The sequence below is a fragment of the Muntiacus reevesi genome, chromosome 20, assembly GCF_963930625.1.
Source record: "Muntiacus reevesi chromosome 20, mMunRee1.1, whole genome shotgun sequence".
Taxonomy (NCBI): domain Eukaryota; kingdom Metazoa; phylum Chordata; class Mammalia; order Artiodactyla; family Cervidae; genus Muntiacus; species Muntiacus reevesi.
Window position 1 is genome coordinate 15,326,047 of NC_089268.1, and position 24,920 is coordinate 15,350,966.

At 39.8% G+C, this 24,920-nt stretch overlaps 1 protein-coding gene across 1 annotated transcript in view; it reads right to left on the bottom strand.

The window, feature by feature from the left end:
* The window catches only part of KIF6 (kinesin family member 6), a 396,116-nt gene that overhangs the window by 269,713 nt on the left and 101,483 nt on the right, over positions 1-24,920 (bottom strand). Inside the window, exon 6 of the mRNA XM_065913300.1 lies at positions 8,155-8,284. Coding sequence (XP_065769372.1) covers positions 8,155-8,284 — 130 coding nt within the window. The remainder of the gene's footprint in view (positions 1-8,154; positions 8,285-24,920) is intronic.

Here is a 24,920-nt window from a genome sequence, read left to right on the forward strand (position 1 = left end):
TTTTAATATTCTAATAATGGCTGCACTGTACCACTTCATTTATTTTAATAAACGTTTTAGATTTGAAATTCATGGTTCATGCAATACTATTAATCAGGTTAGATGAGAGCAGAATGCAAATGATGTTATAAGACAGAATCACTAGTTAAGAATGGCTGTATATTTCTCATATATAAAATATAAGAAAAGAGGGAGAAAAATGCCTGGGATATACTAAGGGCTCAAAATTCATGTTCCCTTCTTTCTATACCTAATAACATATATTCAGTAGGTTAGAGAAGAAGTTAGAATTGTCAACACATCTTTTGCTAAGGCTGCTAGCTGCCTAAATCAAATCCCTTATGACTATATAGTGGAAGCGAGAAATAGATTTAAGAGACTAGATCTGGTAGACAGAGAGCCTGATGAACTATGGACGGAGGTTCATGACATTGTACAGGAGACAGGAATCAAGACCATCCCCAAGGAAAAGAAATGCAAAAAAGCAAAATGGCTGTCTGAGGACAGCTTACACAGCTTACAAATAGCTGTGAAAAGAAGAGAAGTGAAAAGCAAAGGAGAAAAAGAGAGATATTTCCATTTGAATGCAGAGTTCCAAAGAACAGCAAGGGGAGATAAGAGAGCCTTCCTCAGTGATCAATGCAAAGAAATAAAGGAAAATAACAGAATGGGAAAGACTAGAGATCTCTTCAAGAAAATTAGAGACACCAAGGGAACATTTCATGCAAAGATGGGCTCAATAAAGAACAGAAATGGTACGGACCTAACAGAAGCAGAAGATATTAAGAAGAGGTGGCAAGAATCCACAGAACTGTACAAAAAAGATCTTCACAACCCAGATAATCATGATGGTGTGATCACTCACATTCACCTAGAGCCAGACATCCTGGAATGTGAAATCAAGTGGGCCTTAGTCACTATAAACTACATCACTACAAACAAAGCTAGTGGAGGTGATGGAATTCCAGTTGAGCTCTTTCAAATCCTGAAAGATGATGCTGTGAAAGTGCTGCACTCAATATGCCAACCAATTTGGAAAACTCAGCAGTGGCCACAGGACTGGAAAAGATCAGTTTTCATTCCAATCCTTAAGAAAGGCAATCCCAAAGAATGCTCAAACTACTGCACAATTGCACTCATTTCACACACTAGTAAAGTAATGCTCAAACTTCTCCAAGCCAGGCTTCAGCAATACATGAACTGTGAACTTCCATATTTTCAAGCTGGTTTTAGAAAAGGCAGAGGAACCAGAGATCAAATTGCTAACATCTGCTGGATCACCAAAAAAAGCAAGAGAGTTCCAGAAAAACATCTCTTTCTGCTTCATTCACTATGCCAAAGCCTTTGACTGTGTGGATCACAATAAACTGGAAAATTCTGAAAGATGGGAATATCAGACCACCTGACTTGCTTCTTGAGAAACCTATATGCAGGTCAGGAAGCAACAGTTAGAACTGGACACGGAACAACAGACTAGTTCCAAATAGGAAAAGGAGTACGTCAAGGCCATATATTGTCACCCTGCTTATTTAGCGTATATGCAGAGTACATCATGAGAAACGCTGGGCTGGAAGAAGCACAAGCTGGAATCAAGATTGCCAGGAGAAATATCAATAACCTCAGATATGCAGATGACACCACCCTTATGGTAGAAAGTGAAGAAGAACTAAAGAACCTCTTGATGAAAGTGAAAGAGGAGAGTGAAAAAGTTGGCTTAAAGCTCAACATTCAGAAAACTAATATCATGGCATCTGGTCCCATCACTTCATGGCAAATAGATGGGGAAACAGTAGAAACAGTGGCTGACTTTTTTTGGGCTCCAAAATCATTGCAGATGGTGACTGCAACCATGAAATTAAAAGACGCTTACTCCTTGGAAGGAAAGTTATGACCAACCTAGACAGCATATTAAAAAGCAGAGACATTACTTTGTCAACAAATGTCCGTCTAGTCAAGGCTATGGTTTTTCCAGTGGTCATGTATGGATCTGAGAATTGGACTATAAAGAAAGCTGAGTGCCCAAGAATTGATACTTTTGAGCTGTGGTGTTGGAGAAGACTCTTGAGAGTCCCTTGGATTTCAAGGAGATCCAACCAGTCCATCCTAAAGGAGATCAGTCCTGGGTGTTCATTGGAAGGATTGATCTTGAAGCTGAAACTTCAATACTTTGGCCACCTGATGCAAAGAGCTGACTCGTTGGAAAAGACCCTGATGCTGGGAAAGATTGAGGGCAGGAGGAGAAGGGGACGACAGAGGATGAGATGGTTGGATGGCATCACCGACTCAATGGACATGAGTTTGGGTAGACTCCGGCAGTTGGTGATGGACAGGGAGGCCTGGCGTGCTGCGATTCATGGGGTCGCAAAGAGTTGGACAGAACTAAGTGACCGAACTGAACTAGCTGCCTATTGAGATTTAATGATAAACGAATACTCTTCTTATAATAAGAGCAGGGTGAAATGGATTTAGCCTGTCAAGTATTTTGCGCTTCCCAGGTTTACGAATCTTGGAGTACACTTGCTAATTATATACAACTAATAAATCTTTCCAAAAAAAAAATCTGTCAGGTTGTGTTATTCAGTGTCTCTCTAATGCTCTAGTGGAATATGATGCCAGAACTCTAATTGCAACCCAGATTCTCTTGTTCCCCACACACACTACCCAAGGAGATTGAGGCTTAGAGAGCTGTTGACAAACACAATCACACAGTAAAGCTGCTCCTTCCTTCCTGTGCTGTCCTCACGCTATTAGACAACGTGTCCAATGACAGCTATTTCAGTACCAGCATCTGCACAAACCTCCTAACTCCATTCACAGCCTGTTTCCCAACTGCCTTTGCACTTCCACAAGGTCACACAACTCAGTAAAAAAGTTTGGTGGAGTACAAAGTCTGAGAGCTTACAAAACACATCAGTACAACTCAGATACATTGAGTATACTTTTTTTTTTTTTTTTTTTAATTTCAACCAAAGAATTAGGCAGAAAGACCTCTAAGAGCTCCTGGGAAAATAATTTACAAATCCCATAAATGCTATTGGTAGGCCGGTTATTTAGAAAGTAACCTCTTTCAAAAGGGTTGAAGCACCACAAATTAAATTTTAAAATGTCAAAGTCATCTGTGATATCCTCTGTACTCCCCAAGAGGCACTGTGTACCATAAAATCACCCCAATTCTGGGCCTGGGATTACAGGTCCTTTCTCCTGAAATCATCATCATCTTCTCCACATGAATTCAAAAAATAAAAATTAATGACTGACCCACTCGGTAGTTGCCAGGTGCTGAGAGATTACAGCAGAACACAGCTATAGGCTTATTTTTAAACAGTTGCTAGCTGAGAACTGTAGTGTCTTTCCAAATGTCATACCATGTGTGTGCAGTCGCTCAGTATTCTCCAACTTTTTACAGCCCCGTGGACTGTAGCTCGCCAGGCTCCTCTGTTCATGGGATTTTCTAGGCAAGAATACTGGAGTAGGTTGTCATTTCCTTCTCCAAGGGATCTTCCTGACCCAGGGATCGAACCCATGTTCTTTGTGTCTCCTGCATTGGCATGCAGATTCTTTACGATTAGTGCCCCCTGGGAAGCCCAATATACTATGTATATTTAGTATATGGTGTATGTGCTAAGTCACTTCATTTGAATCCAGCTCTTTGTGACCCCATGGACTATAGCTGCCAGACTTCTCTGTCCATGGGATTCTCCAGGCAAGAATACTGAAGTGGGTTGCCATGTCCCCCTCCAGGGTATCCTTCCAATCCAGGGACTGAACCGGAGTCTCTTATGTCTCCTGCGTTGGCAGGTGGGTTCTTTACCACTAGCACCACGTGGGAATTTAGCATTTTATTGCTTCTGAATTTATCAAGATAAAGAGCAATATCAGGTAACAATCATATAAGAAATTATACTCGAGGTTATTTGGACACTGTGTTAGTTCTCAGTACAAAAACTAGGCAACTTCAACAATAGAAATTTGCTATCTTACAGTTCTAAAGGCTAGACATCCCGAACGGAGGTGTTGGCAGGGCTGGTAATTCCTTCTGAGGACTGTGAGGAAGGGTTCTGCCTCAGGCCTTTCTCCTTGGCTTGTAGATGACTGTTCTCACGTTCACACGGCACACTCCCTCTATATCTGTCTCCAAATTTCCCACATTATAAGGGCACCAGTGATGTTGGATTAGGGCCCACACGAATGACCCCATTTTGAGTTGATCACCTCTGTAAAGACACTATCTCTCAATAAGGCTACATATTCTGAGGTACTAGGGGTTAGGACTCCAACATGGGAATTAGATAAGGTGAGACAATATAACCCACAAAAGACAGTACTGTGAAGTTTTGGTAGAAAGGATCCCAGACACTACTCTCTTTTCCAAAGTTGCTTGCAAAATAATGCCGTGTTAGTTTAATTATGGGCTTCCCAGGTAGTGCTAGTCATAAAGAACTTGCCTCCCAACACTGGAGATGCAGCAGACCTGGGATTTGATCCCTCAGTCAGGAAGATCCCCTGGAGGAGGGCATGGCAACCCACCCCAGTACTCTTGCCTGGAAAATCCCATGGATAGAAGAGTATGGAGGGCTACAGTCCATGGGTCGCAAAGAGTCAGACACAACTGAAGTGACTTAGCATGCACGCAGTCTAATTATTCACTTCGAGCAACACTATGACTTCCTAAAATAAATACTTAAATGGCACTTTCACCAATGGAGACTGCTCTTAGAAGGAGCATCTGATTTTGTTAACCCAGGACAGCTTCTGTCAAGATGCAGTTAAAAAAATCCTGGATTTTACCTGGATCTCGACAGAAGAGCAAGTAGAAATAAACAGAAACACAAATACAGATGGCAAATAAAGGTATAAAAAAATTTGGTAATCAAAAATGCAAGTTAGAACAAAATTCTTTTGACTACCAAATTGGCAGAACTTTCAAATCTTGTGGTGTTGGCAAGGGTACAAAACAGGGATCTGTTCACAAACTTCTCTGGGAGTGAGTTTCAACCAGCTTCTTAATAGCAAAATCCGAACTGCCCCAGATTTAGACTGAGCACACTTGAAATGCTAAAATGCGTACTCCTGGGCTCCACCGCTGAGAGCATGAATCCATCCATCAGATATGGGATCCTGCGTCTTTGGGCTAGCATGGGTATCCTGATACAAGTTATCCCCGGGCCACACTTGGGGACAGTGTGCTCTTGAATTCATTGAAATGAATTGTGGGCGGGGCTGAGCAAACCATCTTAGCAATGGGACTGTGCAGGGCCTGCCAATCAAATGTCTTGTCCAATTAGATTTAATTAATTGAGAGCAACATTTCAATGCTAAGACAAAAAGTACCAAGTCATACTTGCTACTGGTGGGCTTTGATGTTGGGTCACAAACAGTTCAGCTTTTACAATATTTATTCTCTTTGGCATAGCAAATCAACTTTTGGGGAAAAAAAAAAATCTATCCCAAGGACATAATCAGGTTTTATTCAAAACATTGGTAGGATTACAGAAATTATTTAAGAGTGGGTTCTAAAAATAAGAAGAGGATGAAGCTACTCTTAATAACTTTTCCTTAAAATTCTGGCTCTCGGTAGGAGAACTTAAAAGGGAAGAGCACGCTTGCTTTGGTCCCCATATTCAGGCTTTGTTTTGCAAATGTTTTCTGGTTACCATGGCAACTTCTGGATTTCTCTGTGTAAATGGGAAATTGGGAACCTCGTCTCCTGAAAAAAAATGATTAGTGTGTTCTTTTTATCCTGGTAAGCTCATTGCGTGCTGACAAATTACATTCTGACAGCTCAGTTGTAATCTAAAACATGCCTCTCTGGAGACTCTGAATAATAAAGTATTTCCAGGGATTGACAGTTATTCTTCATTTATATTTTTATGTATTTGCTTTCAATGAATTCAAGAGATAAACTGAAGTGTTCCATACTTGCTGTGCTTTTTAAATAATTCAGAAATGTATCCTCACTTGAAAAATCTGACATGTGTCAATTTGATTACCGTGCTCATGAATTGTGGTGTAAGGAAAGAACATAAGCTTCTGAAATGGTCAGACTTGGAGCTGAAGCCCAGTTCTGCCACCTACGAGCAGTGCGACCTTGGGCAAGCAGTGTAACTCTTTGAGCCTTAGTTTCCATCTATAAAATGAGAGTCAGAAATAATACATACAAGTATCCACAACAGTGACAAGTCTACTGAGTAGGCTCTTGATAGAACATGGTAGTTATTACCAAAGGAAAAAAAAATAAAAGCAAGCACAGAACCATCCAAAACCTATTAGACTTGGTTTAAAAGCAATCAGGTTTCACACAGGAAAAAAAATGAATAAAATATTAGAGTAATGCACAACCAGCATTATTAGAATTGGGCTTCTCCAGGTTTCAGCTACGTGTACTATTGTGAAACACTCCACAGTAAATAATAGGAAACGACTGTCAGAATTTCCTAAGATAGTAGAACAGAAAAGCTTACACAAAGGCAGCTCAAGGTCCTCAAAACTTTACACAACCATAATCTGAAAAGATGCAGTTGGCTGAAGTTAGAGGCATAGCTTTGAAAGCGCAAATGGCCAAGCTTATTTGCTAACAGGGGTTGTGGTGAACCAGGGCCAGGAGCCCTCCCTGACCCATTCAAGGTGAAGGGATGGAATAGTGAGGACAAGGCCTAGACTCCTCAGGGATAGGTCACTTTAGGAAGACGGTCAACAGAGAGGCAGGGGTAGGTTTCGCCTCGTGTTTTCCAGTGGCATTCATGATCTACCATTTTTCTTTTTCATACTCTGTTGGTGGGCAGGACCCATTTACAGTCTGTACCTCTCAGTTTGCTGTTGATTAAACTATGTATGGAGGAGGAGGATTTTTAGTGAAGCATGTTAAATCTTTCATTATTATACTCCCTACTTCTTAATCTGCCTTTATTCCTCTCTCTTCAATTACTGTGACAAATGAGCACGATGGATGACTGCATGGACAAAATACTGAAACAATACACAGGTGCAAAACACTGTAAACAACAGAAAATATTCTGAAATGAAAAACTAGGCACAGCTCTCTTTAAGTGAAAATAATAATTTAAGGGTCCTTAAATCCATATCATATGTGGCACTTAAAATCAACGTTTTTAAGCTAGTCTGTTGAAAAGTACTGATGCAGAACCAGTAAAACAACAGTGAAACTAAGGGCCCAGCACAATGACAGAGGTCATCACCATGCTTTCACTACCTGATTTCCCATTTATCTATCTTGTATTTAAGGTGGTACATCCCAAGGGGTAAAAATGGGGCAGAAAGAAAGTCACTTGAGGGAGACTTTCTCAGACTACTTTTCCTCCCAGCTTATCAGCTCTTCTACTGTTTATCATCAGAGACAAGGTAGAACACAGAACTCAGGGAGCCTGGTTTAAAAAGGAAAGTGCCTGTGATCACAGTCAGCTGTTCACCCGAATCACCAGTAGCACTCCTTAATTCCTTTCAGTGCAGTGGTGGCTGAATGAGACTTTTGTGACCTTCCGTCTCCAATCAGTAACTGCTTGAGGCCCATGACCCAACTGGGTCAATCCTGTCTCCGGCCTATGGTTCCAAGGCGAAATATAGGTGACCAGTTAGGTGTGAATGTCAGATTAGCAACAGATAGCTTTTAGCACAAGTATACCCCCAACACTGCACTGAAGCATACTTCAACCACACACCGTGGCGGTGTTCCTGGATCCGTCAACAAGAGCTGCAAATGCATAGAGCACTTCCTATGCTCCACGTGTTACTCTAAATTCTTCATTAATTCTCTAAACCCATGAAAATCCGTGGATGGGTAAACAAATGCCAGTATATGGATGACTGGAGGTTAGGAAGAATAAGCTATGTAAATTTAAGTTTCAAAAATTATGCAAAAATTCCTATCATGAAGACATTTGATGAGTTGTCATGGGCTGGCGGCAAATCAATTTGTATAAAATTTAAAAATAACAAAATTAAAAGAGACTAGATGTTAGTTCCTGCTCATTAACTAGCTAGAAGACCTTGAGAAAGTCTCCTCAATTCTCTGGTTCTAGGTTTCCTTTTCCTAAAAGATGGTATTTAGATGAGATTATTTTTAAAGTCGTTGCTGTCCCCCAGATTCCATTATATCTTACAGTGTGCAAACACAGCTTGCAGAGAAAAGCTTATTACCTCTGCAATCATTCTGTTGGTGTCGCCCAAGAAAAGCAGATTCAGGGCTTCTTCCTCTGTGGTTGCCTGATGAAGAGACAAGTTTTTCAGGTGGATGTTCTGATCAGGGTCCTCCAGGACTGTCACTTTCCTAGGGAAAAAGGAAACAACAACACAAGGCGCTTTGAGAAGGAAAAGAATTTCAAGCCTTTCTTACAGGTTTCTTTTTTAAAGGCCGTATGTATGACGCCTTGAATTTATAAAATCAAAAAGTACACAAGACAGCAGACAGTACTGGATTAGCATCCATACCGACATTCCCTTGACAGTGCTACCAAATAGCTTTGGGGCTGAAAAGTACATTACAAGCTCCTAATTCAAAGGCAGCTTTTTGGGGGAATCATCAGATCCCCAAAGCATATTGGGAAATGCATATTCTTATTGAACTTAAAATCCCAGTGTGTAACCTACCTATGCCAGGAAACTCGGCTACGCCTTTTTTAGCCATGTCATAATTCAGTTTCTTACATTAGGTGGTAGTGATTCTTCTCCTTCTAATTTTTCCCTTTTGTTCAATTTCATATCACTTCAATCTATGTGACATTTCAAACTGGTTAGCTCACCAATTTAAACACGATAAAAATGGAGGCATTTGTCTCCCTCTAGGAGTTATTCCCTGGTTTTCTTATCAGGGTGAGTTAAAAATTCTCAAGAAGTCTTATAATAAAATCCTAGTTTATAATTATTATTTTTATGTCCATCAGAAATGTTTTTTGACCTTTCTTCTTTTACAGCATCACTTTTCCTTCCATTGAATCCGTAGGCTTGGAATTACATTCATTTATTAAAACTCCTCAAGAGACATTTTGGTGCCAACACTGTTTCGTCCCATGTGAATCTTAACACTGTCTCAAGAGCTGACTTGTGAAAACTCCCCTCAGAGTCCTGTTAGGACTTATGGCAACTTCTGGAACACAATTTGGCTAAATTCCTAATAGACTTCTTTTAAAGGACTACAAATTCAAGCAACAGAATTACTAAAGAGAGTTCCCTTTTACCTCTTGAGTTTTGCCTTCGTGATCATTTTAAAAATTGTTGAAGAAAGAAAATCTGTAATTTACAAGTGTTGCCAGGTGTCTCTGCAGGTATCTGCACTTGCTTACAACAGCAGAATCGATGACAGTAGGTCAACGTTGGCATCATCTAGCACTATGCCTTCCGTCAAGGTACAACTAGCAAGTGGACATATGTCACTTGCCTACTGACAAAAACACACTTAGAAAACTTTAAAAATGAAGATTTTGCAAAGACCATAATTTTTCAGCCTTCCCTTTTGTAAGGGGACTATCTGGATTTTCATATGTAATTTGTGGACACTTAAAATACTAATTGCAGGAAGAAAGTGTAGTTTTTCCAGCCCATCTGTGACCAATATGCCACTAATAATGCAGCTTGTTGCCAAATTTTGGACTTCTTTTTGTCTCCTTCAATAATATCAATAAGATGGAAAAGGATCTCTCCCCTTAATGGAAACAAGTGTATTTTATTTATTTTTCAACAAGGCTCATAAGTCAGCTTATTAAAATTGCTTAAGAGTTAAAAAAATGCTTGGAAAATATGAAGGCATTTTTCAACTGAAATAGATGAATTGTGGTCTATTTTTAGGAACCCTCTTTATTCCTTAAGCTTTATTTCCACTGTGATTCTTTTGAAATGCTTGAGAAGGTTTGGTAAATGCAATCCCTAGGGATACAAAAGTCAGAATTCTTCTTAAATCTAAAGATTCTACATCTTAAAGGTGAAAGAAGTTAAGTAATATGGGAAGGAAGATAAAAGCATGAAATGAGTGATATGACAGAACATCAGAAGTGAGAAAAGAAGAGAGTTCTGTCTTTTTCAACATGAAGAAGAAAACAAGTTCTTCAACTCTGAGGCAAAGTCACCTGCAATATATGTTGTAAGACCAAGTCAGATACAAAACCTTCCTGTGCAAGATCAGAGAAGGGGGAGATGAGGGAGCAGAAAATGATTCAAAGAGGAGGATGCTCATACTCCCTGGGCACTGAAAGTCCCCTTTAATCCAGTCATTCTCACCCTGGCTGCATACAGGACCAGCCTTCAGAATGCAAACAAAACAACACATCAGCACCAGGTGTCCTCTTAAAAGATTTTGATTTGAATGTTCTGGAGTGCGGACTGGGTACCAGAGTCTGTAAAGGTTCCAGGTGATTCTGCTGTGCAGCCAAGATTGAGAGTTACTGACTTCATCTTTAACGACCATACAAGGTGGACATATGGGAAGATTTCTGGTTTCTTTATAGTTACTTTCCACCCAGCTCCACCTAAGCCCAAAGAGGAGAATTACTCATTTTACTGGTTGAAGTCACTTTGGGTCATAAATCTACTAACAGGCAAGGTCCCTGTGAATTTTACAAAGCTTGTCCTTCCACACGAAGTTTCCTTTTTCTACCTCCCTGACCATGTCACTGATGGGTAAACTGAGCCACCCATTAACCACAGCAATAACTAATGCTCAACTGGGGATTATGGATCTTCCTGGACCTCCACAGGGTTTATACCATGGCTGAATCAAAAAATCTAAATGTAATATCATACATAATCTCCTCACCATTACCTCACTGAAATTTAAAAAAAAAAAAATGCAGAAAACCAGCATGTACAGAATTCTAAAAATGTTCAACCTTTTACATAACCTGAATGGCTCATTGATTTAGGTTACACTTACAAAGAATAGTTAGACACATAACAGAGGATGTATGGAATGTCATCATTGGCATTTGGCTAAATCACTCAGAGCCTCTGCTCTGCAATGTATTGCAGAAGTATTATGCTTCTATATTTACTTCTGGGTGCTTGTCCAGCTATGTCACTTTGATCACAATTTGCATGTGCTTCAATTTTTCTGCATAGAAATCTCAGTCGTCTTTTATAACTCATCACCATGTATTTCTCTGACTGTTTTCTGATTCTTCACTTGAGCTTAGCCAAAAGGATGAGAAGCAATTCTTTTCTGGTTCTGTTTCCCTCACTGTTTGCTTATTTTTGCCCATTGAGGTTTTGAAAAGTAAATAAAAAGACAGGTTGGTGTCCAGTTTAGTTTGGCTTCTCTTAGGGTTCTCTCCCTGCTCCGGGCACATCTGTGGGCACCCTTTAATAAGAAGGCTCTGCCTCTGGCATCTTTCTGGAATCTTCTGTGGTGCAACTTTCTCCAATCAGGGTCTCCCTTGCCAGTTCTTCTCCTCAGATTCTTTCCTGGTTTCTGCCCAATCCCTTGGGCATGAGGCTGTGGACTTTCCCTTATTGTCCTGCCTGCTCTTATTGAAAATTCCTTTTGCACTCACCCTCACAACCCACGTGTCAGCCCCACCCACTCTTACACTCTGCTCAGAGAAGCATCGGCCTGAGCTGGGGGTACTTCCTCTTACCTAAATTGGTTAATCTGGTGGTGAGGATGTTTTAAACTCTGCTGTTGGTGGAGAATTTTCAAAGTTAGAGGAAATAAGAACCATTAGCAAAAGTTTCTTATTAAGTTGCTTCCTTCCCTGCCCCCAACCCCAACTCCCCAGCTCTCTCACAAATCAATAGCTATTTCCTGGATCCTTAGTCCACTACTCCGTTCTGGCTATAATTTTCATAGCTTGAAAGAGGGCTTTATTGGAGTTTCTTAAATAAACATCTTAATTCCAAGATGGAAACCCCCCAAACTATTTATTTGATTCTCTTTGAAAGGGCCTGTGAATAGTTTTCTCTACAAAATGTTTCTAAAATGTTTAGATTTTGAGCAAGAAGTCACTGATAGCCTTGACTTGGACCCCTAAGTGGAAAAGTTCTGCTAAGTACACTCAGCCTGCTTAATGATGGGGAAGAAGCAAGCTTTGTGTTTTCTCTGTAAACAGAGAATCTTTTCCATTTGGCTAAGTAGTTGGAATTTTTAGGCTTTCTAACTGGCTGGAAGACATATAAGGAGCAATGGCCAAGCTCTTGTTCCCAATAATGGAAGCCATCAATGGGAGAACCCTCCTCATTCTCCATCCCACCTCCACGACATTCCAGTACCACCAACTCACTGAACAGGGACTTTCCAGGAGAATCTGGTTTCTCACTTTCATGTGATAGACAAATACTGGTGATTTCTCTTTTCTTTTTCCTTCTTTTTACTCGCAGGGGCCCCACGTATGGGTACAGCCATGCACTATACAATGGCACCATGTTCAAGATGTTGCAATCCACATCATGTGCCTGCAGATTTATTATGACATAAGCTGGCCGCGGGCAGTTAACTGTCTTCTGACAAAACCAACATATTACAAAAATTTTCCAACAGATTAAAAGGCAGGGGTACCTTATAATAATCACATGAAGGTGCCATACAGACAAGAGGTAGCCCTGTCTAGTCACCTTGACTTTGAACAGTATCAATATCAAGAGCAGGTGGGCCTCATAAAAATGGGAGGGTGTCCATGAGGCTCTTCTAAATAACTGAAAGTATCTCACATGTTGTAAACACAGCCCTACTATTCATTTCCATGAAGAGAAAATTCTATAGTTTAGTGTGTTTCTACCTCCTTCCCCCTCATCCTACTCCAACCCATTTTCAGAAGCTCTCTACAGGAAAGATTTGGGGGACGGGAGGATATAAATTTTTAGGAGAAGTATGTGAGAGGAGACCTCCTTCCTAAATTTAAATAACTTCAAAGGTAGACTTTCTTCAGACTGATTAAAAATCTCAAATATTTCTTCTGTTATAAAATATAAACAGTTGAAACATATCACTTAAGAAAGTTTTACATATGTGCAATAAATTTTTCTGTTGGTCTTAACCTAGATAGATTGGGCTAAAAGGATACTTTTTCTATTTAACCACTATTGAGGTATTTTGAAAACTCTTCCTAGTATTTTGAAAAAGATATCTTTTCTTTCTTTTTTATCTAATATTATACCTTCTTACTGATAAGGAAAAATATAGCCAATCACATGACACTTTAGGTTGAGTTATTTATTTTAGCCTACAAAGACACCAGGTTCTCAACCAAAGATTTAAGGAAAACGTTAAACCAACTATCTACAATCTCATTCAAAAGAGAGAAGCAGAGGAAATACTTCCTAACTCATACTATGAGGCCAGTATTACACTTATACCAAAGCCAGACAAAGGCATAATGAGAAAAGAAAACTCTAGACCATATCTCTCATGAATATAGATGTAAAAATCCTCAATAAAGTATTAGCTAATCAAATACAACAATGTATAAAAAAAAATTATACACCATGACAAAGTGGGATTATCTTAGGTATATGAGGCTGGTTCAACATTCAGATATCAGTCAATACAATCCATCATATCAATGAACTGAAAAAGAAAATCATACATAATCATATTAATAGATGCTGAACAAACATTTGACAAAATTCAACACCCATTCATGATAAAAACTCTCAGTAAACTAGGAATAGACAGGATCCTTCTCAACTTGATAAAGATAATCTACAAAAAACCTACAGCTCACATCACAGTTAATGGTGAGAAACTCAAAGCGTTCCTAGTAATATCAGGTACAAGGTCAGACTATCCCCTCTCATCATTCCGTTTCAACATTATACTGGAAGTCCCTGTTAACGTAATAATTCAAGAAAAGAAAAGAAAAGCAAAGCTATACAGATTGGGGAAAAAAAAAAAGATATCTTTGCTCATAGATGTCATATGCAGAAAACCTGAAAGAACTGACAAAAGAAACTCCTGAAACTGATAAGTGATTATAACAACACTGCAGGATATAAAGTTAATATACAACTAATAAAATAAAATTAAAAAAAAAAAATCAATTGTTTTCCTATATACCAACAATTAACAAGTGGAATTTGAAATTAAAAACACAAAGCCATTTACCTTAGCACTTAAAAAATGAAATATTTAGATATAAATCTAACAAAATATGGTCACCATTTATATGAGGAAAACTGCAAAATTCTAATGAAAGAAATCAAAGAACTAAATAAATGGCAAGGTTTTCCATGTTCATGGATAGGAAGATTTAGTCCTGTCCAGATGTTACTTCTTTCCAACTTGATATACATATGCAATGAAACCCCAATAATCCTAGCACATTATTCTGTGGATATTAACAAGATGATTCTGATGTTTATATGGAGAGGCAAAAGACCCAGAATAGCAAAACCAAAATTTAATGAGAAGAACAAAGTTGGAGGACCAACACTACCCAACTTCAAGACTTACTATAAAGCTATAGTAATCAAGATAGTGTGGTATTTATGAAACTATATATAAATTGATCAGTGAAACGGAACACAGAATTCAGAAATAGGCTCACATAACTACTGTCAGCTGATCTTTCACAAAGATATCAAGGCAATATAATGGTGCAAAGACAATCTCCTCAAAAAGTGGTTCTAGAACAACTGGACCTCCACACACAAAGAAATGAATCCAGACATAGACTTTATACCACATATAAAAATTAACTCAAAATGAATCACAGACCTAAATGCAAAACTATAAAACTCCTAGAAGGTAACATGGGAGAAAACCCAGATGGCCTTGGGTACGGTGACATCTTTTTGGATACAAAACTAAAGACCTGATCCTTGAAGGAAATAACTGATAATCATTAAAATTAAAAACTTATGTTCTGCAAAAGACAATGTCTGAAGATGTAGAAAATAAGCCACAGACTGGAAGAAAGCATTTGTAAAAGACACATCTGGTAAAGGGCTGGTATCGAAACTATACAAAGAACACTTAAAGCTCAACAATAAGAAAGCAAAGAACCCAATTAAAAAATGGGCCAAAAACCTTAACAGACACATCACCAAAGAAGATATACAGATGGCAAATAGGCATATGAAAAGATGTTCCACATCACATGTCATCAGGAAAATGGAAATGTAAGAAATAATGAGATACCAGTACACACCTGTTAAAATGGCCAAAACTCAGAACACTAATGACATCAAATGCTGGGATGTAAAGCAACAAGAATTCTCATCTATTGTTGGTGGAAATGCAAAAATGATACAGCCATTTTGGTAGTTTCTCAAAAAACTAAACTATTCCTGTCAACCTCAAACCTAGAAGCAAAAAACATAAGGACCCTTAAATGCATATTACTAAGTGAAAAAAACAGGTCTGAAAGAGCTATATACTGTATGATTCCAACTATGTGACATTTTGGGAAAGGCAAAACTATGGAGATAATAAAAAGATCAGTGGTTGCCAGGGGTGGAGGTATGGGGTAGTGATGACTAAGCAGAGGGCAAAGGATTCAAAGTCAGTGAAAACACAGTGTATTATCATGATGGGTGCATGTCATTACAAATTTGTCCAAACTTGTGGAATGTTAAACACCAAGAGTAAAACCTATGACAAATTATGGGCTCTGGGTTATTTTGATGTATCAGTGTATGTCCATTCTTGGTAACAAGCATATCATTTTGGTGAGTGATGCTGGTAATGGGACAGGCCATCCATGTGTGTGAGGAAGGAATATAAGGGAAATCTCTGTACCTTCCTCTCAGTTTTATTGTGAACCTAAAACTAAATACTTTATCAAGAAAAAAATATAGGTCCAAACTGAAAACTGCAAAATATTCTTTTTTTAAACTGAAGTATAGTTGATTTACAATAGTATACTAGTCGCAGGTATCCAACAAGGTGATTCATTATTTTTATAGTTTTACTCCATTTAAAGTTATTGTACAATATTGGCTATATTCCCTGTGCTGTACAACACAGCCTGCAGATTCTTTCTGTACATAGTAGTTTGTACCCCTTAATCCCCAAAGCTGCAAAATATCCTGAGTTATTGTTGCGATGAATTCTTGTCTTGATATCCACATTAACGTCTTTCTTTTCAATTGGTAAACATCCTTTCCTTAATACTATCGTTATTATTTCTAATGATAATATTATCAGACTTGAACTCTGGTCTTTTGATTTCCTAAAGAACTTAATCAACCACCTAAGCAAACTGTACTGTCACAAGTCTGGCATTGCAGAGGTGCCAGCACCCTGTATATGATTTATCCCCTGTCTGAGGAACAAAATTGAAATGAATCATTTAATGTACGTCAGGCCCCTACATGTGAACAAATTCTGTTCTAAGAGTATGTCTGTAAGTCCAAAAAAATTAGCCGAGGTACTCAACTAACACAGTCAGCTATATAGTACTGTGTAATAGGTTTATAATATTCTTCACACAAATAATACCTAAGAAACAAAAACGAAAAATAAAGAGAACATTTTGACTCTTACAATACAGTACTTTGAAAAGTACAGTGGTATAGCTCAACTACTGGCGTCCCGGGGCTGGCATCGAGCGAACAGGCAGGAAGAGTTGCCAACTGGGGGAGGCAGGGGAGGCGTGGGGCGGTGGCGCTGAAGGATCATCACCAACAGGAGATGGAGGGCGAGCTGCGATGCCACTCCTGCCTGACGCTGACGGCGCAGGTTCTGGTTCCTCGCTGGGCTCCACTCTATCTACTCTCTTGAAAAACAATCCAGTGATGTCTGGGTGCATGCGTGCTAAGTCGCTTGAGTCGTGTCCGACTCTTTGTGACCCTATGGACTGTAGCCTGCCAGTAGTAGCTGTTTTTTTTTTTTTTTTCCTTGTCGCAGATAACATGGGAGCGCTAGATTGCATTCTGAACGACTGCTGCAGCGTTCATGAACCATTCTACATTTGGGTCTTGTGCCTCAAAAACTAACAGAGCCTCCCAAATAAAGAAAACCCCCTTGGGTCTCCTGCAACGTTAATCTCTTCGGTTCTTCAGTTACCTCTTCCTCTCGTCTCTCTCTGTCCTTTCTCTGGGCCTCCAATTCCATCGGGTCTGCATTAGTAAACTCCTCATGGTGCACAGCAAGGAGTTCCACGAAGCTGTCCTCTTGTGGATCCAGCTCCAGCTTCTCGCTGAGGGTCACTAAGTCGCTGAAGACCTCTTTGTACTTCTCATCCACCTTCTCAAATCCATGAAAACTGTGAGCCAACTGCAGGCAAAGGTTCTTCCAAACCTCATTCATGGTGATGGCCCTAACCTCACGTCAAGCAAAGTCAATGTTTTTTTGTGGCCCTGTAGATATAGTCTTTCCAAAATTGTTGTGAGGTTGTTACTGATTCATCACTCGCCTTTACTGTCTGACGACAGGTGTGATGTAAATAATATTTCTTGAAAGTTGCTATAGCTTCTTGGTCCATAGGTTGGATGAATGTAGTATTTGGTGGCAGATGCACTACTTTGACCTTGGGATGAAAGTCATCCATGGATGGGGGTACCCCAAACATTGTCAAGCAGCAAAGGAATGTTGAGTGGGATGTCCTTCTCCAAGCAATATTTCTCTACCTCCAGGATAAAGTGGTGGAAAAAACCAGTCCTAGAAAATGGCCTGTATAATCCAGGCTTTGGAGTTAACAGGAAGAGAGTTGTGTAGCTATGTTTTTAGGGCTCTTGTGTTTTCTGAACAGGAATTAAGAGTGGTTTCAGTTTCATATTGCTGGAAGCATTGCCACCAAACTACAGAGCTAGTCTATCCCTTGCTGCTTTGTAGCCTGGCATCAAGTTTTCCTCCATACTGCTGTAACTTCAGTCTGGCATCCTCTTCCAATACAGTCCTGTCTCACCCACATTAAAAACCTGCTCTAGTAAATATACACCTTCATCAAAAATTTCTCAAAGCATTTCAGGAAATTCCCAGGAAGCTACTGTATATGCACTCACCATCTCGCCACTTACTTTTACATTAAAAAGGTTGACTACAACCTTGAATGGATGAAACCAGCCATGGCTGGCTTTAAAAGATGCACCCGCTGATTCTTTGCCACGTTTCTTCTTCAGTTCAGTTCAGTTCAGTCCCTCAGTCGTGTCCAATTCTTTGCGACCCTAAAGACTGCAGCATGCCAGGCTTCCCCGTCTATCATCAACTCCTGGAGCTTACTCAGACTCATGTCCATAGAATCAGTGATGCCATCCAACCGTCTCATCCTGTCGTCCCCTTCTCCTCCTGCCTTCAGTCTTTCCCAGTATCAGGGTCTTTTCAAATGAGTCAGTTCTTCACATCAGGTGGCCAAAGTATTGGAGTTTCACCTTAAGCATCAGTCCGTTCAATGAATATTCAGGACTGATTTCCTTTAGGATGGACTGATTGGATCTCCTTGCAGTCCAAGGGACTCTCAAGAGTCTTCTCCATCACCAGAGTTCAAAAGCCTCAATTCTTTGGTGCTCAGCTTTCTTTATGGTGCAGCTCTCACATCTGTACATGATTACTGGAAAAACCATAGCTTTGACTAGATGGACCTTTGTTGGCAATGTAATGTCTCTGCTTTTTAATATGCTGTCTAGGTTGGTCATAGCTTTTCTTCCAAGGAGCAAGTGTCTTAATTTCCATGGCTGCAGTCACCATCTGCAGTGATTTTGGAGCCTCCCCAAAAGTTTCTCCTTCAAGTCTTCATAAAGGCTTTTAGCTTCCTCTTAAATCAGCATTAAACTGAGCAGGATTAAAAATAAATAAGTAAATAAATAAACTGAGTGGGATTCAAAGCTGGTGCTGATCCTACATCTACACACTGAGAAGTTTTTCCATCTTCTCTATAACTTTTCCATGCTTCTTCGATGTTATTGTCAACATCATCGGCATAGCAGACTTCACATGTTCCATGATCTTGTCTGTGTTCTTTATAATCATGCCAATTGTTGAATAATTCATGTTATAAGAACAAGTAAGGTCTACCATCTTTTCACCTCACTACTGTCTCAATTATTTACTTCATCGTTTCCATTGTTATAGCTTGGCACCTCTTAGTGGTACCAGCTACATCACCGCTGCTTTTACACTTGTTTCTGAACATCTTGGGCCTGAAATAAAGATACTCTACTACTGTACTCTATACCTGTGGGGTGTGCTCAGTTGCTCAGTTGTGTCTGACTCTTTTTCAACCCCATGTATTGTAGCCTGCCAGGGCTCCTCTGTCCATCGAATTTTCTAGGCAACAATACAGGAGCAGGTTACCATTTCCTTTTCCAGGAGATTTTCCCAAGCCAGGAATCGGAACTGCATTCGAATCTGCATTGGCAGGCAGATTCTTTACCGCTGCGCCATCTGGGAAGCCCACTCTATACGATACTGTACACAAAAGCATAACTGCTTGTAGATGATGCACACACATGACAATGCATGCCAGACATGTGAACTTACGTAACTGGACGTGCAAACGAATGTTAGCATCTTTAAAAGTTCACAACATGAAAGCTTGAATGTAGGCCACTTACTGTAATGCATCCTACATAACTCAAGGATGCCTGGTGTCAGTGAGGCAACAAATCTCAGGAAGCTTCTGCTTCTTGCTGTGCTTACGCTCCCCTATGCTATGAAAACAAGTGTCATCAAAACAACTCAAGAAATAGACCTGCTGGCTACTGCTATGGAAATGCAAAACCAAAATGAGAATTATCCATGGTAGGCAAAGACAGAACCAGATTAGACACAATTAATGTGTAGGAGAACCAACACCTTTTTCACCAGTGGTTATATTTATTAATTTATTGAATACTGTCATTTAATTATCTTTCACTAAGATAAGATTTCATTAAAAAATCTTTCACTAAGATTTAGCATGTATATGAAACATTCTTTCTTTTTTCTCAAAATTGTATCCAAATATGATAGCAATTTAGATTGCTAATAACTTAATAGGATCATCTTTCTATATTATCTTAGATTAACCAAACTTCTCCCACCCAAACCATATCACATCATAACAACTGACAGACAGAATGGTTCCCAAATGTAACATACGTAAGCATGACTTACAACAGACTCATCTATTGCCTACTGCAACCACCATTTGCATGATTTTCCAGAAGTAAATATTTAACAAAAAAACTACACTTGTTACCTTCCCTCTAACACTAATACCCTTTGCTAATTTCCAACTACATTCAGCGGCCACGTTCCTTCTATTAGTGCTCCAGGCTCACAAATAATTCATCATTGAATGAAATGTCTTGTTTGGCTTAAATCCATATGGTAATTACAAAGCCATACACTAAAATTTATCTTCTTCAGTGCTACCAACCTTTTTTTCCCAAGGAAAATCATTTTCCTCCCATTTTCACTAATACTTGCTTTCTAGTTCAGAGTTTATAGTTTCAGTATCACAAATTATGTGCTCAAGTTTTCCACATTTGGGGAAATTACAGAAATAAATAGAACTAGAGGCAATGGATTTGTAATTTTGGGAAAACATAGCATTTCCTCTGCCAAGTAAATAGCTTTATACACCTCTAAGTTTACTCAATGGCATTTTACAAGTTCTGAGTTTATTCACTTTTATTACTTTCATTTTAATATAAACTTTATTATTTTTCCAAGTATAAAAGTAATACATGCTTCTTGTAAAAAAAAGTTTGAAAATTTTAAGAGTAGGAAGAATTTTAAAAGAGTCCCATCACAAGGACAATGTCAACAGCAAATTGACACTTGCCATGGGCACGTGTCCTCTACCTCTACGATGATTAAATCATGAGCTGCTGTAGCTGCTGACCTTCAGCACCACCCCCCCGAGAAGAGTTCAGGGTGGAGAGTAGAAATGGAAAAACTGGCAGGACAGGCCTTCAGCTAGATATTTTCAGGAGCTGATTTTATGATCTCAATTTTTGTATCTCCTCACATCTAGGAAAGCACCAAAATCCTTCATGGTGACGAGTGTTCCTCCTGACTAGCAAAAGCATCACAAGACTAGGAGAAAACTTCTGGGAAAAATATGTGCTTGATTGTATGTATTCCCCCTTCACCAAAATCACTCATATACTGATCTTTCACCACCCCCACCCCCACCCCCGCCCCCGCCTCCTTGGAGCGGCTTCTCAGAGCTATCTGAGGAGCTGTCTCCCAGGTTGCCGCCCTCATTTTGCCCCAAATAAAGCTTAACTCACAACTCTCACATTTGCATTTTCTTAAGTTGACAACAATGATAAATATATTGATATAATTCCTCAATTTTCTTATGAATATTTTGCAGACTTGTGGTAAAATTATAAGTGTATACATATTATTATCCCACTCAATATTAATGATGCTATTTTCCTTTGACTATTTCTGGATACAGGAGCAAGGAAAGGAATGGGGGGGGGTCTACATGGACGGATTCTTCCCCTAAATAACTAAGTGTGGCTCACAGTGCAGGTTGCCTGTATGGGTTCTGATGTCCCTTTCCACCCTATTTGGCTCTGATTTTGTTCAGGGAATTTTTTAAAAAAAATACTAGTCTTTCCCTGACTCCCTTGCAACCACAGCTGGCCATGTGACATGATTCAGGTCAGTGATAAGTAAGTGAAAATCAATGGGTAGAACTTCTGGGAAGACTGTTAAAAGGGCAGCTTCAACCAATGATTTTTTTTTTTTTCCTTTTCTCTTCCAGGAAAGTGGGTGTGGTGCGGAAGGTAACTCAGGCGTTTTGCAGACTGAAGTCACCTGCGGAGATGGCTCTGCAGAAAGACACAAGGAAGCCCCTAAGACCTCCTGAAGCTTCGGAGGCAGCCCTGGCTGCCATCTACAGAGCCTTTCCAGTGCTCCAGCAGATGATGGAGAAGGAAGGAACTGTTTGGTTGCTGCTGCTGCTGCTGCTAAGTCGCTTCAGTCGTGTCCGACTCTGTGCGACCCCATAGACAGTAGCCCACCAGGCTCCTCCGTCCATGGGACTGGAGTGGGGTGCCATTGCCTTCTCCGACTGTTTGGTTAAGCCACAGTAAATTGGACTGCTGTTACAGTTATTAGTTGATTCACTAACAGAAATGTCCAGTATCATTGACTGAATAACTCTTCCCTCTGTCTACATTAAATAGTAACACAGTACAGGGTCTGATTCTGGTTTATCTGTTCTTCACCTGTATAATTTTCACGCGGTATAATGTGATTTCATTATTAGGGTTTTTACCTCATTTCAGCATACAGTGTCACCAGCTCACCCTCATTTCTCTATTTTTCAAACATTACTTTGTTCTTCTTGGTTGTTTATCTTTTCGGATAAACTCCGGAATAATATCATTTTTTAAAAGTCTCTCATGTTTTGCTTGGAATTTCATTGAACTTTTACAACAACATGGGAAGACCTGCCCTCTTGAAAGTGGTCACACTTCTCATTCAGAATAGTTTCATTTACCTTCGTCTTCTTTTATTTCTCACCCCACGCTGTACTATTAACTTCACAAATCTCTGAAAGTTTCCTGAGTATTTCACCTTTTATTTTTGCTATCATAAAAGAGATCAATGTTGCCATTATTTCTTCTACCTGGGAGATTCCTGGGGCTTGCTTCTTAGATTCAGTTAGGTAAGTACCGAAAGACAACAGGTCGTCAGCCAGCCTGAAGAGCCTCTGTCTGAGCTCTGGTTCATAATCACTGGCTTTGATTTTGTAAAACATCTTCGACTACCCTAGAACTTGATCTGAAAACACAACGTCCAGTGTAATTGGATAAACTGCTATGGATACCCAGGCTGTAACTGCTATGGAAGTTTCAGAGCCGGGAGATAATATGCTACCCGTGACCCTAGTCACCTGGTCCAAGTGATCGCTCTAGCCACCTGATGGAGCCTCTTCCCTTCACTCACCGAGATTTCATCCTAAAGGCTCTTCCCCACATGCACTCTCTCTAGGAGGGCTCAGCACTTCTCCTGCCTTGACCACACTTGTCAGTTTGTGGTTTGGTCAGACTCTGGCCTTGGCACATGCCAGCAAAATTAGGACATCATGAGGGTCATGGGGGCAAAGACACTGGTGTGAGGGAGCTGAAGTGAGCTGTGACAGAAAATTATTGGCTGATATGGGCTCTATTCAGAAAACTACTACAGCTTCAAACTATGCCTTTTTTTGCATTTACAGACATTATTATAATAACTGTATAGTTGAGGAGTTGTGTTTTACAGAGGACTCCTGAGGTATTTCATGGGCATGTTACATTTTCCAACTAAACGGTTAGTGAAGATAAGAATACAGTTTAAATTCTTAATAATGCCTGAAAAGAGCTCACTGAAATTCTTGCAACATAGTGAATGCTTCGTATATATGATATTGACACTCTCAAAAGGTTGTAATGCTTTTTTTCTCTACTAGTAGAGCTGTAAGACTTAGAAGTGTTTCCAAATCTATGTATTCATCTGCAGGGCAGAAAAAGTGACCTGGCAAGCCTAAATTATTCAAAATTCTTTTAGGTAACTTATGGTTTTTCTTTATATGCTCAAAATTTAGAAGAGATCTCAAAAAACATAATGTAGTATCAGAATAAATCAAACAATCAGACAACAATTATGAAGAGCACCTGGACAGTAAATTAAAAAAAAAAAAATCCATCCATACCAGTACATAATTTTAAAAGTGCATTTTACCTCTTAATCTCAGGAAAAGAAATTATATGCATTTATTTACAAGGAAAATGGAATAGACTGTGGTGACACGTTTTACATGTCAATAATTAATCTCATGTGACTAAATTCCCCCAGAATCTACATTCCTAATGTATGAGTGAAAATACTGCAGCTATTTCTCCCATAGTTCTACTCATCACATATTAAGCAACTGACGGTGAAAGCACCTCTCTTACGAACTGAATGTTTGTGCCCCTTTCCCCAAAATACAAATGCTGAACTGCAGACTCCAGAACAGTGATAGATGAGCGTCTATTGTTTAAGTCTCCCAGGCTATGGTATTTTGTTATGGTAGCCAAGGTGACTAAGACAACGTTCTATCTAAGACATTTCTGATACTGAGAACGATCTCTTCCAATTGGCCATTCAGAGTAGGGAAAAGCAGCCTCCCCCTTGTTATTACTCTAGCAGACAGGCTTCCTCATTTTTCAGGCTAGAAAGCTTCTCTATTCCTCTACAACGGTCATTGGCAATGTTCCTTTTTTCCAGGAACACAGAGCCTGGCCAATCCATGGAGGACACAGAGTATAACTGACCATCACTGGTCACTTGTTCAGATAATCCCGCAGGACAGAAGCTCCAGCTTCTCAAGAGGTCACCTCCCACACGTGTCAGTAATTGACTCAGTAAAAGAGAAGGGTGGAGTTAGTTTTAACTTTGAGATCTATGTGTACAGGTCTAGGAATCTCAAATGCTAAATGGGGCCAGAAAATGACGCAAAAGAAAAGTGTAATGCAGTAGGTAGGTGTAAGAACTGAAGGCAGCCTGCTTCATCTAAAGGCACTGACTTTACAAATTTTAAACATAAAATGTGTAGACCAAACAAAGCATATTTGGTACTGATGCAAGGAGTGTCCACAGCGTAAGTGAAAGGACCGGTTTTCAAAAGGACAGAGTTTCCTGAGACTAGAGGAATGGAAGTGATGGGGGGAAAAGGGTGGGAGGCAGCAAGTTGAGGGAATTTGTGTTTGAGGAAATGATCAGTTTACAAGTCTGTTCTACTTGACTAGAGCCTTCTGAGTCAGGAGCAGGTGCTCTCAGCTCCCCTGCAGAGCGTCTGACACATAACAGAGAGAACTGCACTGGACTCAAAGCTTTGACTCACACAAGAGCCTCCCGGGGCCTGAAGATGCTCAGAAATCACAGTCTTCCCAGAGCTCAGATGGAGAACCAAGATAAGCCTGGGTTGTCCAGGCAAGAAGAGCACCATCATCACCCCCAGTTGTAAGGTCTGGCTGACTGAGGCTGATATCCTATCTCTTGCCAGTACACGGCATCTTGGGTAAATATCACACAATCTCTGTGACCCTTACTTTAGTCATCCATAAAAACACAG